Source organism: Pezoporus flaviventris, unplaced genomic scaffold, assembly GCF_033815535.1.
Source record: "Pezoporus flaviventris isolate CSIRO_AGI_PZ_B2104156 unplaced genomic scaffold, CSIRO_AGI_Pfla_v1 ptg000006l, whole genome shotgun sequence".
Classification (NCBI taxonomy): Eukaryota; Metazoa; Chordata; class Aves; order Psittaciformes; family Psittacidae; genus Pezoporus; species Pezoporus flaviventris.
The window spans coordinates 19,841,426-19,858,851 of NW_026892554.1; the positions used below are offsets into that span (position 1 = coordinate 19,841,426).

General features: G+C 58.7%; 1 protein-coding gene across 1 annotated transcript; it reads right to left on the reverse strand.

The window, feature by feature from the left end:
* Nucleotides 1-3,835: 3,835 nt before the first annotated feature.
* On the reverse strand, nucleotides 3,836-9,024 carry CUNH15orf39 (chromosome unknown C15orf39 homolog). Its single transcript, XM_061447291.1, has 3 exons — nucleotides 4,937-9,024; nucleotides 4,409-4,446; nucleotides 3,836-4,209 (listed from the first exon to the last, which is right to left on the reverse strand). The coding sequence occupies exons 1-2, from the start codon at nucleotides 8,964-8,966 to the stop codon at nucleotides 4,409-4,411; spliced, it is 4,068 nt and encodes a 1,355-aa protein (XP_061303275.1). The 5' UTR covers nucleotides 8,967-9,024; the 3' UTR covers nucleotides 3,836-4,209.
* Nucleotides 9,025-17,426: the final 8,402 nt, after the last annotated feature.

A 17,426-nucleotide genomic window follows, 5' to 3' on the forward strand; every position in this document is an offset into this window, starting at 1 on the left:
GGAGGCTTCGGTCACTCCAGGCTCTGCTGCTGCGCTCACCCCAGTCACAGAGGGACCCACAGCACCGGGAGCCCTGGTCCAAGCTGGGGAGGGGTGGGCTCTGGTGGGTGCCATGGGCTGCTGTGCAGGGGGTGCAGATGGGTCGCTCGCATTCCCCAAGGTGACAGCAGGTCCCGCGGGCTCCACTGTAGGAAGGGAAGGAGCCAGGACTTGTGGGTGGGTGACCCCATGAGCCGGCGCAGCACTGGGGAAGGAAGCCAGGACCGTGCCCAGAAACACAGACCCATTTCCTGCAGCATCGGCCACGGCATCCACCGGCAGAGCAGCTTCTCCGTGCAGGAAGCTGCCAGCGGGCTGCGTGTCCCAGAGCACCTCAGGCGTCGCAGCAGAGGGGACCCACTCGGTGCCGGGATGAGCGGTGCTGGAGATGGACATCCCTGCTGCTGGCGGAGCTGAGGGCAGCCAGGGCAGGGGAGGAGCGGCCGTGTGGTCCCCACCCACACCACGCTCAGGGCTTGGCCTCACCTCTCCCTTCTGCCCGTTGCAGCTCCTCGCTGCGGCTCCGGCAATGGAAGCTCCACTGACTGCAGGCTGAGGAGCTGCGGTTGCGCCGCTGGGAGCCCAGGGAGGCGAGGTGCTGGCTGTGACCACAGCAGCGGGCTCAGAGCTCACAGCCAGGCTCAGATCAGCTCTGTGGGGCATGGTCCAAGGGCCCGGGGATGCCCCAAGGGCTGGTGTCCGCTCCTCTCTGCTCTCCTCCATCAAGCTGTGGCTCTGGGAGGGGATTCCCGTCACGGTCCACACTGACCCTGTGCTGTCCTCAGAGCTCCCCTCAGGGTGCCAGGGCTCTGCTGTGCCCGCAGCCTGCCCAACACCATGGGCTGAGGTCGTTGCATCGTGTGAGCCTGGTTCTGGGCCACGGGGACTTCCTGAAGCTGGGCCATGCCAGGAGCCAGGGCTGGGCTCACCCAGGGGCTGGAGGACCTGAGCAGAGGTATCAGGCACCCCTGTACCAAGCCACTGTGCAGGGGATGGTGTCACAGCCACTGCTGTGCCCAACATGAGCCCTTCCTGGTCCCTGGGTCCGGGATGCCCCAGCAGTGAGGGCTGAGCAGTCTGTGTCCCCTGGCTCCATCCCTCAGCATCCACACCATGGGTCAGGCTCCATTCCTCAGCATCCACACCATGGGTCAGGCTCCATCCCACAGTATCCACACCATGGGTCAGGCTCCATCCTTCAGCATCCACCCCATGGGTCACACTCCATTCCTCAGCATCCACCCCATGGGTCACATCTCCTTTGACCCCTGGGGTGCCCACCGAACCCATCAGCACCCTTCCATGCTGCTGCATTGCTGGCTCCTCACTCAGGCCCCTGTGTGTTGCCATCAGATCACCACTGGTCTCTCTCTGGGAGCCTGGCGAGTCAGGCCAAGCATGGGATGGTGCCAGGGGGCCCAGCAGGACAGCCAGAGACCCCAGGCCATAGGGCAGGGCAGTGGCAGACAGGCAGATGCCCAGCACCAGGAAGGCTTTGCACCGCAGCCCACCCACAGCAGCAGCCACATGGGCAGCAGGAGCCACATCCACAGCCCCTTCCCTCTCAGCACAGGGCATGGGTTGTGGCTGCAGGGCAGCAGTGTCCGTAGGGCCTGGGGGTCCTACCCCTCTGCTCAGCTCAGGAGAGGCCATGGGGAGAGCCCAGCTGTGGAGAGACACAGGAGGGGCTTTAAGCTGGGTCCCTCCAAGCTGCCCCCAAGCAGTGACAATCCCACACCCAAAGCACCCACACACCAGAGCCAAGGACATGATGCCCCTCGTCAAACACCTCCCTGGTCTCCAGCAGCACTGAGCAGCTTCCCCAGCTCAGGAAGCTTTGTGCTAGGGCTCAGCATCACCCAGGAAGACTCCTGGTGCAGAGCACAGCTGTAACCGGCCTTGGGGTCAGCCATTACCCCATTCCCTGCCCCAAACACCCACCACATCCCTGATAACCTCACCGGAGGCCACAGGATGCTCCAGCCCAGCAGCACCCCTTACCTGGCAGCACCCAAGGGGAAGAGAGCACCAAGCTCCCAGCCCAGCCCCGTGCTTTTATCCCATTGCCAAGGCCTGACAGTGGCTCCATTCCAGCTGCTCCCAATTCACACCCAAGCTCATTTGCACCACCCCAGGTGAAGCTCTTTCCCTCTGGAAGGGTCCCAGCTTCCCTCTGCTCCTCATTAAGCCCTTGGCACTTTGTTTCCCAAGCACCAGCTTGAGGATGTTTCCTATAACCCTGTATTCTCCTGCCAGGATGGAGTGATTTGGGTTGGAAACGTGGCTCGGGGTGCCTGGCTCTCAGGACCAGGCAGATTTCATGCTCCTCATGGAGGTTCATAAGGGATAGGGACCCCAGGGGACCGCTGCCAACCCTGCTGCACCCACAGCTCTCCTGACCAGCTTCTGATGCAGACACCTCCACCAGCACCCTCCTGCCCAGCTATCACCTGGGATGTTGCCTTCATGGGTGCTGGGATGTGCTCCCTTGGGTGCTCACCAATGGGTGACCCACGGGGCACCCCCAGCAGGCCTCACAGTGGACGAGTGGATGGAGATGGGCACATCACTCATGGCTTCTTGCAGGGAGAAGCTAGCAAGTGCATTGCAGGGGGGACCCAGACCTGTGGCTTGGTCTGTGCAAGCCAGCTGGGTGATGCTGGGTGCTGATGTGGGACCCCCTTTGTCCCTGGAAAGGTCCCGTGGTGCCCATGCTGGCAATTAGAGGCTGAAACACGGTGTCTGGAAATGAACCAAACCCTTTTATTCAGGCAAGGCACCTCTGAGAATCCATGTTCTTACAAAACATTAAATAAAGTGAAGGAACTTTCTTCCCTGGAACCTCTCATATATATATAGACATGTACAAAAAATACAGTATTATCAACAAGCACTGCTTTACAATGCTATGCACACGTGTGGATGGCAAGGAGGAGCTGCATCCCTCCTTCCCTATCCCATCCATGGCCAGCACATCCCAATGGAAAACCAGAAACACACGGATCAAACCACAGTCTCTGGTGGGTTTTTTCTTATTTTTAGTTGGGTTTTTTTGTTTGTTTTAAAATAAATATTTCCTGTAGTGAAATCCTTGTTTTGTTCCTCCGCACCCAGAATCAGCCGGAAGAACACCCGAGTGTTGAGTTTGTAAGGTCTCTGCTGTGTCCTGCTGCTGCAGACCGGGCAAGGGGCGTGCAGGCTGGCAGGATTCCTCCCGGGATCCCCATCAACTTTCCATCAGCCCATGCAGGGATGAAAGCATCTCTCCTCCCAAGGTCTCGCTGCATCGCTCCCCTCTCCCGCCCCTCCGGCATCACCACATCTCCATCTCCATCAAGGTTGTCCCTCGTGGATGCCCCACGTTCTCCATTGGGACAGCTGGGATGTGCGTGGTGCAGTGAGCTGAGCTTCTTTAGCTGCCTTTAAAGCCTTCTTGCAGCTATTTTAAGCTCCGATTGGGACCGAAACCCTTGGCCCCAACAAGCTCCCACAGGTCCAGCAGGGAAGAGGAGAAACCACGAGTTCAAATAAACCACAAGTATAAATTACTCTATTTTTATACAAACCCCACATAACCCGAAGGCAGCAGCTCCTTATAAAGGTAAATTCAGAACAGTTAAAAAATGTCTTCATTTAAAACAAGAAGAAAATCAGTCCTGGGACTCCCGACGTCGCGGTTCCCTTGACCGGTTGAGATGGGTTAAATCTCCAGAGCCCTGGAAAGATTCAAAGCCAGGAGGAAGGTTTCTTTATTGGGAACGGGGTGTATAAAGCAGCAGAGGCGAGTCAGAGCAGTCTTCTGTGGCCACTGCCATGCTCCCCTTGGAGCCGCTCCATTGGAACTCCAATCATTCCCTCCTGGTTCTCCAGCTGCAGCCGGGCTGGTCATGGATGGAGGTGGGAGATGCTCTACAAGATGAGGCATGGAAAGAAATGCAGCTCCAGCTGCTGTGAGGGGCTTGAGCGCATCCCTGTGGGTACCACACCAGCCAGGGCATCACCCCGGAGCATCCCTGTTCCAGGCATCAGCATCCCGGGAGGACCTGTCCCCATCCTCAGCATCTGCATCACAGGCAGCTCGGCTCCTGCCATGGGCACATTCCTTCATGCCTCCTTTTTCTTTGTGCTATCCATAGCTATCACTTTGCCATCAGAACCTCCATGCCAGGACTACCTGGGGAAGAAAAGCATGGTTAGGGAGGGCAGGGTCTTCACCTCCCCATCCCAAATAATCCCCCCTCCAGCCCAGCAGAGCCACTTCGTGCTCCTCCCCAGCCAGCCCAAACTCCCCATCATCACAGCAAATGCACACAAATACACAGACAGTCACGGCACATGTAAATCCAAACACACCCACAGGAAGAGTGACCTACTTGGAGGGATTCTTGCCAGCCGTCGAGCTTGAACCTGGAAGAGATGAAGCTGTTGGCAACAGCCCTGAGCAGCAGCAAACCCCCCTGATATCCCCAGAATGACTTTTCTCATCCCCTGGCTCCATCACCACCCCCAGCTCAAGCCTTCCTCCTCCACAACCCACAGGGGAAAGCTGAATCACCCAGGATGGTTTGGGTTGAAGGGACCTTAAAGCCCCTCCAGCTCCAACCCCTGCCACGGGCAGGGACCCCTTCCCCTAGAGCAGCTTGCTCCAAGCCCCTGTGTCCAACCTGGCCTTGAACACTGCCAGGGATGGGGCAGCCACAGCTTCTCTGGGCACCCTGTGCCAGCGCCTCAGCACCCTCACAGGGACCAAATGCCCACAGAACCCTTGGGAGGACCAGGATGCTGAGGGACAATGCAAGCCGATCAGCTGCATCTTGGGAGGCCGATGGAGCTGGAGCTTCCCTGGAGGAGTCCCAGGGTGTCCCCAGCCCTCCACAGGAGATGCCGGGCTGCTTACCCAGCTGCTGCTTGATGGAGTTGTGCCAGTGGAGGTTCAGCAGGTCCGGGTAGATGTCAGGGAGCTGCTTGAGTGCCAGGAGCTTCAGCATGCGCAAGGTGCAGCTCTTCAGCTCCAGGTCCCTCAAGTGCCTCTCCTCCGAGAGCGTGGTGGGGCGCAGCTCCACCTTGTGCTCCTGCAGCACTTGGTCCACGGAGACGCCAGGGAGCTTGGGGAAGAGCTTCTCCTTCACCACGTGGATGGGGATGAAGACGGCCCCTGCCCGCACCACGTGTGGGAAAGGACACGAGGGAGCGAACATGAAGGACTCCAGCTGGGACAGCAGGTTGGCGAGGAGGGCAGGCACGTCCTGGAAAGCCAACCAGACCTCCTTGCCCTTGGCGGCCCTGTGATGCTCGGGGAGCCTGGAGCCGTTCTTGGCTTCCAGGGGGGATTTGGGCGCCGTCTCCCCCTGCTCCTCCGCCGGCTCCGCCTTCCGGAGCCACTCCCGCAGGCGCTGCGGGGAGGAGCTGGTCACGGAGCACGAGAGGAGGTCGCAGAGCCCCGTGTGCAGGGCGGTGAAGCAGTGCTCGGCAGAGGGCACCGGCCCCGGCTCCTCGCCCGGCGCCGAGCTGGGGGGCTCCGGCAGCGCCAAGGGGCTGGGCTGGGGGCCGGGCTGCGGGGAGGCAGGGGGGGAGCTGCTGCAGGGCGCTGGGCTGCACTGCGGGCTGCCGGGCGGAGAGGGAACGGAGCTGGGTAGAGCAGGAGTGGTGCTGGATGGAGCGGGAAGGGTGCTGGGTAGAGCGGGAAGGGTGCTGGATGGAGCGGGAATGGTACTGGAAAGAGCAGGAATCGTGCTTGATAGAGCAGGAATGATGCTAGGTGCAGCGGGAATGGTGCTGGAGAGAGTGGGAATCCTGCTGGATAGAGCGGGAATGAGGCAGGACAGAGCAGGAATGGTGCTGGATAGAACGGGAATGGTGCTGGATAGAACGGGAATGGTGCTGGGTAGAGCAGGAATGACACTGGATAGAGCGGGAATGGTGCTGGATAGAGTGGGAACGATGCTGGGTAGAGCAGGAATGGTGCTGGATGGAGCAGGAGTGGTGCTGGATAGAGCAGGAATGATGCTGGATAGAGCAGGAATGGTACTGAATAGAGCAGGAATGGTTCTGGATAGAGTGGGAATGGTGGTGGATGGAGCAGGAGTGGTTCTGAATGGAGAAGGAATGATGCTGGATAGAGCAGGAATGGTACTGGATAGAGCAGGCATGGTACAGGATGGAGCAAGAATGGTTCTGGATGCAGCAGGAGTGGAGATGGATGGAGCAGAAATGGTGCTGGGTGGAGCAGGAATGGAGGTGGATGGAGCAGGCACGGTGCTGGATGGAGCAGGAATGGTGCTGGATAAAGCAGGAGTGGTGCTGGATGGAGCAGAAATGGTGCTGGATAGAGTGGAAATGGCTTTGGACGGAGCTGGAATGGTGCTGGATGGAGCAGGAATGGTGCCTGATAGACCAGGCATGGTGTCGGATGGAGCAGGTATGGCTCTGGATGGAGCGGGAATGGTGCTGGATGGAGCGGGAATGGTGCTGGATAGAGCAGGAATGGCTCTGGATGGAGCAGGAATGGTGCTGGATAGAGTGGGAATGGTGCTGGATAGAGCAGGAATGGCTCTAGATGGAGCAGGAATGGTGCTGGATAGAGTGGGAATGGTGCTGGATAGAGCAGGAATGGCTCTAGATGGAGTGGGAATGGTGCTGGATGGAGCGGGAATGGTGCTGGATGGAGCAGGAATGGTGCTGGATAGAGTGGAAATGGTGCTGGATGGAGCAGGAATGGTGCTGGATAGAGTGGAAATGGTGCTGGATGGAGCAGGAATGGTGCTGGATAGAGTGGAAATGGTGCTGGATAGAGCGGGAATGGTGCTGGATGGAGTGGGAATGGTGCTGGATGGAGCGGGAATGGTGCTGGATGGAGCAGGAATGGTGCTGGATGGAGCAGGAAGGGTGCTGGGTGCAGCTAAGGGGGAGCGCAGGACCAGGAAGGAGGCCGACCTCTGGAAGCTGCTCTTGTCCCAAGAGATGACCCTGACCAGCAAGGGGTCCCTCTGGAGCTGGGTTCCCGCTCGCCCTCCCGCCTCCCTCTCTTCACCCTTTTCCTCCTCCTTCCCCTCTTCCCCATCCAGCACCCAGATGCTCTCCCCGACTTCCACCCATCTCTTCTTTACGCTGAGGTCCAGCGCCCCCTCCTCAGAGCCCAGGGCCTGGGGCTCAGGCTCTGGCTCTCCAGGGACCCCCCTGCACCCGCTCTCCCCTTGGCCCTGCACCACCCCTTCATGGGCCAGCTCCTGGCCGGCCGCGGCGGGCACCGTGTCTGGTGGGTCCGCGTCCTCCCACAGGTGCTCCCTGCAGAAGGAGTCCGAGGCCTCGGCCTCCTCCAGGAAGTCTCCATAGGATGCCAGGCTGAAGACTTTTTTGATCACTGGCATGGGCGGGGAGGGAGGAGGAACCTCGCTGCCCCTTGGGTCTTCCGGCCCCTCTGGCAGGGATGCAGGTGGAGGAGGAGAGATGAGATCCTTGGTTGCATCCTTGACCTTGCAAGTATCTCCTTTCTCTATGATGATGAGAGCCGGTGGTCCCTCACGGGGGGTCTCCTGGGGGGCCGGGCTGGCTCTTCTCTCTGGGTTAGCAGGCTCCTGCTTCCCTAAGCCCCTTTGTCCTTTGGGAAAGGCCTCTGGGATCCCACCGGAGCCCCCAGGCGCCTCCTGGGCGCAGACGGGTTGGAAAGCACTGCTGTGCCTCACCACCCCTGGCCAACGGGGACCTTCTGCCTGGTGCTGCTCACATCCCGGCTCCATGTGGGCTCTGGGGGTGCTGGATGCAGCCGTGCCACCGGGACTGAAGGCAAAGCTGGAGCTCAGCACGTACTCCTCTTGCCTCGATGGCTTCGCATCCCTCGGCAGCGCCGCTGGCTTGGAAGGGGGCAACACCACTGCACTGGTTGCCCTTGGCATGTAGGTATCCGACGGGGTGGGGAAGAATCTCCATGGGGCTTGGGGCCTGAGGTAAGTGCCGGGATAGGGCTCCCTGCTTCCCTCAAAGCCAAAGCCTCTGTAGGCACAGGGCTGTGCCTCCATGTGGGGTGCCGGTGGGGGGAAGAGGAGGGGAGCTTTATGGAGGGACGGATAACACTCGGGTGGCCTCTCCTGGTACCCGGTGCTGGTGGCGGGTGGACAGAGCTTGTGCCAGGGCTCCGGGCTCAGCCTGTGCGTCTCAGGCACCTTCCTCTGGCTGGGGGGACTGTCATCCAGGAACGGGGATTTGGGGGGGCTCCGGTACTGATGAAAGGCAGCATAGTAGGGGGAGAAGGCAGCCGGGGAGCCCACCTTCTCCCTGGCGGGCAGCACCATGCCGGGGTGCAGCGGTGGGAGGCTGGGGTCAGCGTGGGGTCCCCTCCTTTGCTCCCCCCGGTGGAAGGGGTGGCTGGCAGCGGGCAGAGCCCAGTCTGCATTGCCTGGTCTCTGCTGCAGCGACTGAGCCACCCTGAGGTCCATGAAGTATGCAGGAGCCCTGTACATGGGCCTGGGGACAGCCAGGGTGGGTGCCCTCTTCACCATTGCCGGGTGCCTCACCAGGAAGGGGTTCCCTGGCCCCACGCTGCCCCACTTCTCCCTGGCCACCACCGGCTCCGGCACCAGCCTGTCCCTGCCCATCTCAGCAATGGGGGGGGGCTGAAGCCCAGGTCCCACACTCTCGGGTGGGTTGGGGGGGCAGCACTCGCCTGGTCCCTCCACCGGCATGGGCTGGCTGCTGGCACCGGTGCCGTAGTGCAGGTGGGGAGGTGCCGGGCTCTGTTGCATGTGGGGCGCCTTGGGGCCATTGGGGCTCTGCAGCGCGCAGGCAAAGTAGGAGCCCTTGTAGTCAAAATGGGGTTTGGAGCCCGGTTTGCAGTGGCCCGTGGGGAAGCTGGCGCCGGGGTCCTTCTCGAGCCGAGGCAGCTTGACGAAGATCACAGGCTCCAGAGGCTCCACGTTACGTTTTGAGGCCATTTGTACGGTGCTGCCAGTACAGTGCGAGGTGGGAGAGGTGAGCTGGCCTTCCTGAGCGGGAGAGAGGAAACAAACCGTGAGCACAGCGAGTCCCCACGGCGAGCACGCAGCCCAGGGTGGAGCAGCAATGGGGTGATAGGGGCTGCCAAGAGCCCCCCCGAAGTCACCTTGCCATGTGCTCACTGGAGAAAGCATGTTGCTTCCCATGTGCAGCTCTTCCTTATGCAGCTGTGATGCTCAGCATCACACTGGGAGGCTGAAGGAGAGGAGGGAAAGTCCTGCTTGTCCCACCGTCAGCCTCGGCCAAGCACAACAAGGACTTGTTTCCCTTCTCCCACCCTCCTGGGATCTGGCAGAGATCCTAAACCTACCCAACCCACCCCAGCTGGGAAGCAACATTAGATCCTCAGTGGGGAAGCTCGGGATCAGCTCACGGGGACCCTTCCCCCTGGCCTCTCCTGCTTTGGGGCTCTGGCCTACAGCGTGCATGCCAGCAGGTGGAGCTGGCAGACCGTCCCAGCACTGCCCTGCAGCACTCCCCTTGAGCATCCTCTGAGCATCGCAAGGATGCCCCCAGCATCTCCGGCCATCACCAGCATCCCCCCAGTACCGCCCTGCACCTCCCGAGCATCTCACTGAGACACCTGAACACCACGTGAGCCCAAACAGCATCACTGAACCGTCTCCCGGTATCCTCCCAGCATCACCTGAGCATTGTGTACATCCCCCAAGCAAGCCCCAAGACCTGCCTGAGCATCGCTGGACCACGGCTCAGCATCCTCAGCGTGGCCAAACATCACCCTGCATCTCCAAATGTCACTCAGAATCTCCCAGCATCCTCCAAGCATGGCCTGGCATCTCCCAGCCCACGGTTGGAGCTACTACAACGAGATCTCAGGCCTGTTCACACACACACATACACACCCATGGTTTCTTTTTCCTTTCTGTGGCAGGAATTAGGAAGCAGAGGAAGAGTGTGGAGATAAGATAAAAAGCTTGTCCACAGGAGGGAAACGGAGCTGATAACTGGGGAGACCTGTGAGGGTGGATAAGGGACCCGAGCACGGCTGGAGCCCAGAGCTGCACACAGCCCTCTCTGAGGAGCACCCCACTGACACCTCTCCATGCAGGCAGAGCCCTGCCAGGCCCATTCCAGCCACAAACAGGGCTCCCGGGTCCACCAGCCCCCCAACTGCAGCTCTGCCCCCTCCATGGCCCAGGGAGGGACCAGGGGACAGCCCAAAGGCAGAGCTTTCCCCCAGAAGAGCAGCTCTGGGGTGACCAAGCAGAGCAGGGTGCACCCCTCCACTGTTCCTTCAGGTTGGGCTCCTTTGCCAAACCTCACCAACTCCTTGCTTTCCAGGGAGGATGCTGCCTCCCCTTTGGAGGGTTGGTGCAGTTGAGAAGGAAGCTCCTGTCCCCACCTGCACTCTCAAAAGCAGTTCCCCAAATAAAGGGGTTGTGGGGCAACCACATCATTTCCAAGCTTTATCCTCAGGAGCCTTGCAGTAACTTCCAAGACATCCAGAGGATCATGGGATGGTTTGGGTTGGGAAGGACCTTAAGATCATCCAGCTCCAACCCCTGCCACGGGCAGGGACACCTTCCACTAGAGCAGCTTGCTCCAAGCCCCTGTGTCCAACCTGGCCTTGAACACTGCCAGGGATAACAGTACCAGCCAAATTTGCCATCTCTTAGATCCTAGAAAAATGGGGAGAAAACCCTAAAAACCTCCAACTGGTTTATTTTCCTTTCCCCATCCACGAGCCCAAGAGGGATGTCTCCAGGTGGCTAGTGTTTAAATCCTGGGAGATGCTGTGTGGGATCCCTTCCATGCAGTGATGATGCTCAGGGTGGGACAGAAACCCGGGATCTTGTGACTTCCGACATTTCCCCTTTTGCTGAAGCTCAGGGATCTACATCCCCGCGGTGGGGACGTTGCGCAACCGGCCATGCCATTGTGTAGGATTTGGTGACGCTGCAGGATTTGGTGTCGTGGGCAGCGCTGGTGCAATCACCCGTTTCCAAACCCCACTGCAGCAGCGGGAACCCCCCTTCAGCAGAGAAGGAAAAGGACTCATAACCCCCTTACAAGGAGGCTTTTTCCCCTTGGGAACACCGATGCAGTGGGAAAGGGAAGCAGGGGTGGCCAGCTCCGGCTGGCCTTGCCACAGGGATGCAGAAGTGAGCAAGTCACCTCCCAGCTGCGGCCGGAGCCAGGCACGTGGGTGCTCTGATGTCTGCTAAGGTTGAGCTCAGTAACCTCATTAGGGCGAGAGCATTAATGGGCTCTCTCTACGAAATACACTGGGGCTTTGCTGGGCTGGCGCCATCCCCACACCTGCGCTGTCTGCCCCAAGAACACGGCTCTGCTGTTGCCATCACCATCAGCCCGCTGGGAATATCCCCTTGCAGCCTCCTTCCTCCCCCCCCACCGCAGCCACGGGAGAGCTCTCAGGGCCGGGGGGAGGCATAGGGAGGAGAGGGGCACAGGGGGATGAGGGGATGCCGGAGTCAACACTAACACGTGTAGCCAGTGCTTGTGATACCGAAACCCCACAGCTGGCGAAAGCAGTGGGTGGCTTAAACACAGCCCATTCATTCTTCCTTTTTAGTACTTTCAAACTTGTTTTTCCCCTCCCTCTTCTTCGCAGGGGGTTTCCCATAAGGGACTGTTTGGCTGGGAGGTAGAAAAGTCGAACCAAACGAGAAGGAGCACGCAGCATCTCCCAAACGGCTGCGTGCAGGCGAGACCTCCCCGATAAGCGCTCGCAAGCCGCAGCCAGCTTTATCTGCATCGTTTCGGGTGTTGGAGGCGCACGGGAGGGCTCCTTGGCCCGTTGGGTTGTCCAGGCACCCCTTTTTGCTCTCAGAGCTCGTCAAGCGCGGCCGTGCCCGTTATCGCCGGGGCACAGCAGACGGCTCCCGGTACTTCCTCCCCAGGATACGATGTCCTAAAACGCGGCAGTGAGAGGTGGAAGCCTCTCACCGCAGCCTCCCGCCTCCTCCGTTGCCACGTGATGCGGAGAAACAACCGCCAGCAAACAAGGATCAAGAAACAAACCCCCAAATCTCCAAACCCCGCTGACACCAGGACCCCCGAACCCATCCCACAGCACCCCCTCCGCCCCCCCACCCTAGGGTCCGAGGGTCCCCGGCGGAGGGGCTTTTCCCGTGTCACCACGAACCACGACCGTGTCCCGCGGGACGAAGGGGGTTTCCCGTCCGGCTCTAACACCGGTTCCAGTCACGGGGACGCTGGGTCCCAGCCCAGGGATCAGTTTTCCCACCTCCCCGATGGGTTGGGATGCGATGGCCAGCAAGGCTCCCCCCGTTGAGGCCATTTGAGGGAGCAAACAAGAGGCCTCACCGGTCCCAGCTTCCCCATTCCAGACCTTATCCCTCTTCAGAAAAGTTTGCAGCTCCCGAGCTTTTCCCAAGGAGGCAAAAGCCCGCTTGGAGCTTTCACTCGGTCCAAGGCAGTATCCTCGCGGAATGCCTGCAGGAATCCCTGCTTGCACTGCACATGAGGTGGTTGTTCCTCAAAACTCCCCCAGAATAGTCACTTTTACATAAAAAAACCTTAATTAAGCGCGTAACAGCCAGCACAGCGACTGCCCCCAGAATAACCGTGTTTAACGGGTTAAACCCTTATCTACACACGAGTAAAACCGCATCGATCCAACGCCATGGGTGTCACGTCCCAGGCTGGCCGCAGGCACCGCAGTGACACGCTCCTGCCCAGCCACGAGGTCCGGGCTGGACGCCCGCGTCCGTCCTTCTGTCCTGTCCACACGGTCACAGCGTTTGTGTAGGCAACGCTGTCGCGATCACCACCGTAACCACCGGCGGGTTCCTGCTCTCGCAGGGGAGCGAACGCACGTTCGGCCCCGCGGACACTTCGCTCATGTGGCTGATGCCCAACGCGTCCATGGGGAAAAATGGGGGTCAGGCTCCGGAGCCAGGGATCTAACCCCCTAAACCCCATTTTTCCCTGCATCGCGCAACCAGAAGGAGATGATCTGGAGCAAAACATCCGCACAGGGTGCAGGAAAGCTTGGGGAAGCCCTCCTGCAGCCATGCCCCCGGCCAGGAGCTGCACCCTCCGGGGGTCCCCGCAACGCGCTGGCCCCGGTGCCCTCCCCTGGTCCCTGGCCCCATCCCACACTCACCTCCGGCTGCGGAGCGGTTCCTCCCCCGGAGCATCTCTACGGGGCCCTGCGGGGGACTCGGAGGCGGGGGGGGTCCTGCTGCCGCCTCCCCGCTCGACCGGCAGCGTGCATCGTGCGGAGGAAGTGGGAGGAGGAGGAGGACGGGCAGGGAGGAGGAGGGCTGGGTGTGCGTGGGGGCCGGCTGGAGGAGGGGATGGGACGGGACGGGACGGGAAGGGATGGGATGGGATGGGATGGGATGGGATGGGATGGGATGGGATGGGATGGGATGGGATGGGATGGGATGGGATGGGATGGGATGGGATGGGATGGGACAGCCAAGCCCAGCCCAGCGCGCCACATGTGCAAGGAGCTGCTCGGGTCTCTGCCCGCCCTGTCCCGCCTGGCTCTTCGGTACAGGGTAATCCTCCCCCTTAACCGCTCATTTCGGGGAACCTCTGGTATGGAAGGGTTCCTATTGCAGCAAGCCTCCCATTATGGAGGAATAGCCATATGGGGAGTCTATAGTCGGGGAACTCCCGTTAAGGGATTTCATTGTACGGAGCCCCCACTATGGGGAGCTTGCACTGAACTGAGTCCCGATGTGGGGAGGACTCCCATTATAGGGAGCCCCCATTGTACAGAGCCCCTGTTAGGGAGGAGTCCCCATTATGGGGATCCCTGATGGTATGGAGCCCCCATTAAGGGAAGACCCCATAGTAGCAAGCCCCCATTATGGGGATCCTTCACTGCAGGCAGTCCCTGCTTTGCTAGGAGCCCCGGTTAAAAAGGAACCCCAGTTAGAAGGACCCCCCTTACAGAGGAGCCCCAGCTCCTCAGGGATGCCCCCCCACCCTGATGCAGGCACCGATGCAGCTGCAGGGTCTGAGCCTGGCTGGCTGCGAGTCCATCCATCCACACACAGGAGCTTCCCCATCCCCTGTGCAGGAACAGAGGGAAGCTGAGGGATCCTCTGGAAGCCTGGGGTGGGCTGGGGGTGGTTTTCTAGCCCCACTTCCCCCCCCCCTAAGAAAAGCCTCTCTGAATTTAACCACACACACAGGGGACTCCCACACAGCGCCACAGGTTGGATGCCAGCAGTCCCCAACTAATCATTAGCCCTCATAAAAGGCCCGTAAATACGACTAGCCCAGTGACACACATGCTGTGAGATGAAGCGAGCTCCCCAATGCCAAAGAACGAAGACGTGGCAGAGGCTCAGCTCCCACCTGGAGAGAGAAACAACCATTTCTAAGTGAGAAACAAAGGTTCCTACTTTTCAAATCGCCTTTCCTTCCCATATAGCCCAGCCTGCTCCTTGTGCAGCACGGAGGTGCCTGAAAATCCAGGCATCGGAGCACCTCTTTCCTTGGAACCAAACCCCTCCGAGCACCTTTGGATGGCAGGTGGCAGGAGAAAAGGGAAGGAAAATGATTCCCTTGGACGTTTCCCAAGAGAATGAGCTTCCCATTTACTAAACGTGAAGGCAACACAATGGTTAGCGCTGGCAAAGGGGTTATATGGGTTGTTTCAGGCAGGGATCTACCCCACCTCCAGCTCACCGGCATGGAAGAAGCCGCTCACGCTCTTTCTGGCTCCAATTCAGCACAGGGCTTAGGAATGTGCCTAATCATTAATACAGGTGATTAAAGACGTTATTGAGCAAAGGCCGAGGAGGCAGCGTTTGAACTCCCCTCTCCTGGGCCTCACAACCATTATTTTTCCCTTCCCTATTTAATTTATAGCAGTTTTGTGGCAGTTGGTTCCTGCACAGAAAAGAAGTGGTTGGGAGGAGCTGGCTCTGAGCCCCCAGTCCCTGAGCTCTCATGTCTGGAGCCCATCAATCGCGTGCTGCCGTTTGATCGAGCTGTAATGCAATTCTCTACTCATTATCGTGTGTTTAACTTTCAGGTGTATTAGGGTGTAATACAGAATTATTGCTATGTATCAATGTGGGTAAATGGGAGCATAATAGAGCTTTATTTGGAGTTCTGGCCATTACAAACCTATCGGTGTTACTTTTCCCCTTGCTGCAACTCACTCCACATGGCAGATAATCCCTTTAAGCTTGAGGTGGTTGAGACATTGGCTTAACTTGACATCAGGAACACCCTTCCCCATCCGTACATGGACACATCTCTGGTGCCAGTCATTCAGCTGAACCTGAAAACTAAATCCCATCGAGTTCTCCTCCCTATTCTTGGGTCTGATGGGGTTTTGATATTGGTGTTGTAATTTCTGGGTTACCCTTTTCCTCCTACCCAGGCTTTTAAAGGCTGGGACGTGTGGCACCAGGTTCTCACCGCAGCTCCCTCGGGTTTCTAGAGGATGTTTTGTTTTTAGGGTGACTTGTTCTAAACCACACATGATTTCCCTTGTCATCTCCCTCTTGAAATAACTCACTCTTCTCTGAGGGGCTCCACCTGGCCTCTAACCAAATACCTGCTCTGTTTCCTTCATTTCTCCTCTGAATTGCCATCAACTTCCTGCGTGTTTCATCTCTTCATTAGCAACTGAAATCAAGCAGGAGGCAAACCTTGCTGAGGCATCAAACCTGCCAGCACCACGAGCAGCAGCCTCAAAACCCCCCTGTTTTATATGGTCTATGATTAATGAAGACATAAGCGCTTAGGAATAAGGCCTCTGGGTGCTGATCCCAGCGCTGGTGTGCCCAAGGGATGGCTGGAACTCTTTGCCCCTCCATCCTCCTCCACGGTGGGTGAGCACCCAGAGGATGCAGGGATCCCCCCTGCTCCCCCATCCCTGTGGGGCTGACGTGAGCACCGAGGAGGTGAGGTTTTGGCCGTGTGGTTTCCCATTTTCTGCTTGAGGCTTCTCAGCCCCGGCAGCCTCCCGCTCTATCTCTGGGTTCATCGCTTGGGCCATCCCACCTGTGGTTTGCCGTGCTCGGGCTCCCTCCCAGCATGCAGGAAACCTGCTGCCTTCAGATTGCTGCTGCTGCTGCTGCAGCCAGGGACACCCGCTCCTGGGGGTCACCCCTGCAGGCACAGGGATAGGGGAGCTTGGCCATCAGGCTCCATCCCCCAGGCAGCGCCTCAGGTTTGAGCCATCGCTGCTCCCCAGCCGTGCTACTTCTCCCCTATCCCCCCAGAGGGTCTGTTCTGGTCCCAGCTTGTGCTGCCCAATTTGTCCTGGTGCTAATTAAGCCCCTGGGGGGGGGGGGGGGGGGGGAATTAACCCCCTTTAGGTAGGCAGCACCCAGAGTGATGCAGGATGGGGGTACCCAGCTCCTGGACATGGCCAGAGAACAGATCCCTGCCCATCTCCTCTTCCCACAGCAGATCACTCCAGGAGCATCTTCCCTTTATTTCTTTCCCTCTCTTTTTTCCCCTCTTCTATTTGATCCACTTCCCCATAGAGTTGTGCTCCAGCTTCCTGTAGGTTTTAGCTGATCTCTTGGCAACACGGAGAAGTGAGATTTAAAGTTCACAAACACAGCTACAAAGCTTCTTATTTGGCCATCAAAAACCTATTGGTGTTAGTTTTCCCTTCACTGGGTGGAACTACCAAGCGTTTAAATACAGCATCCTTCCAAAAAGGCCTTGGGTTTGCTCATGGTACCTGGGCAAAGGCTTTGGAGCGGGCCCGGCTGCTTATGCAGTGATGAGAAAACCCCTCTGCCCTCCTCAAATCACCTAGCAACCCCCAGATTACCCAAGCAAGCCCAAACAGAGAATGAGAGATGCCTGCTGGACCCGTGTCCCTGTGGGTACTCTATGGGGGATGACAGGAGGTGGTCATAGGGTCCTGCCTGGGACTTCCCAGCCTTGTTAGCAGCTCTCACCTTGGAGACATCCTTGGAGGCTGCATCATCCTTGATGAGGCTCTAATCATGGAGCTAATTGGGGCAAGAGAGCTGTACTGATGGTCTTAATTTCTACTTTGCGTGTTCCCCACAAGCTGCAAGAGAGGGGCTGATCCCACATCACACTGGTGAGCAAAGGAAAACAGGGATGAAGGGATAGAGCGGTGCTGAGAGAGCTGGAGGGAGGAGGATGGAGGGTCATAAGGGAGGGCTTCCAGCAGCTTCCAGGGTGCTTGGGTTTAGATACACTTACTGAGAAAAGAGAGAGAGGTCAGGGCTTCCTCCTCCTTTCAGTGCCAAGGTGAAGGGGTTGAAGCCTTGGGAGCTGCCTGAGCATCCGCTAAGGTGAAATGACCTTTAAGGATGAATTAGGAGAAAATAAAACACAAGGCAGGCCTGGTTGCTTGCCCAATGTTGTGCCAGCTTCAGACCTTCGATTTACATCACATCAGGGCCTACAATTACTTGTAAATTAATAAAACC

Bases quoted from the DNA above. Each gene is read 5' to 3' on its own strand.
- CUNH15orf39 (XM_061447291.1), bottom strand. From the start codon at position 8,966: ATGGCCTCAAAACGTAACGTGGAGCCTCTGGAGCCTGTGATCTTCGTC. The intron at 4,447-4,936 runs GTAAGCAGCCCG...CATCTCTTCCAG, and splicing joins CTCCATCAAGCAGCAGCTGG to GTTCAAGCTCGACGGCTGGC.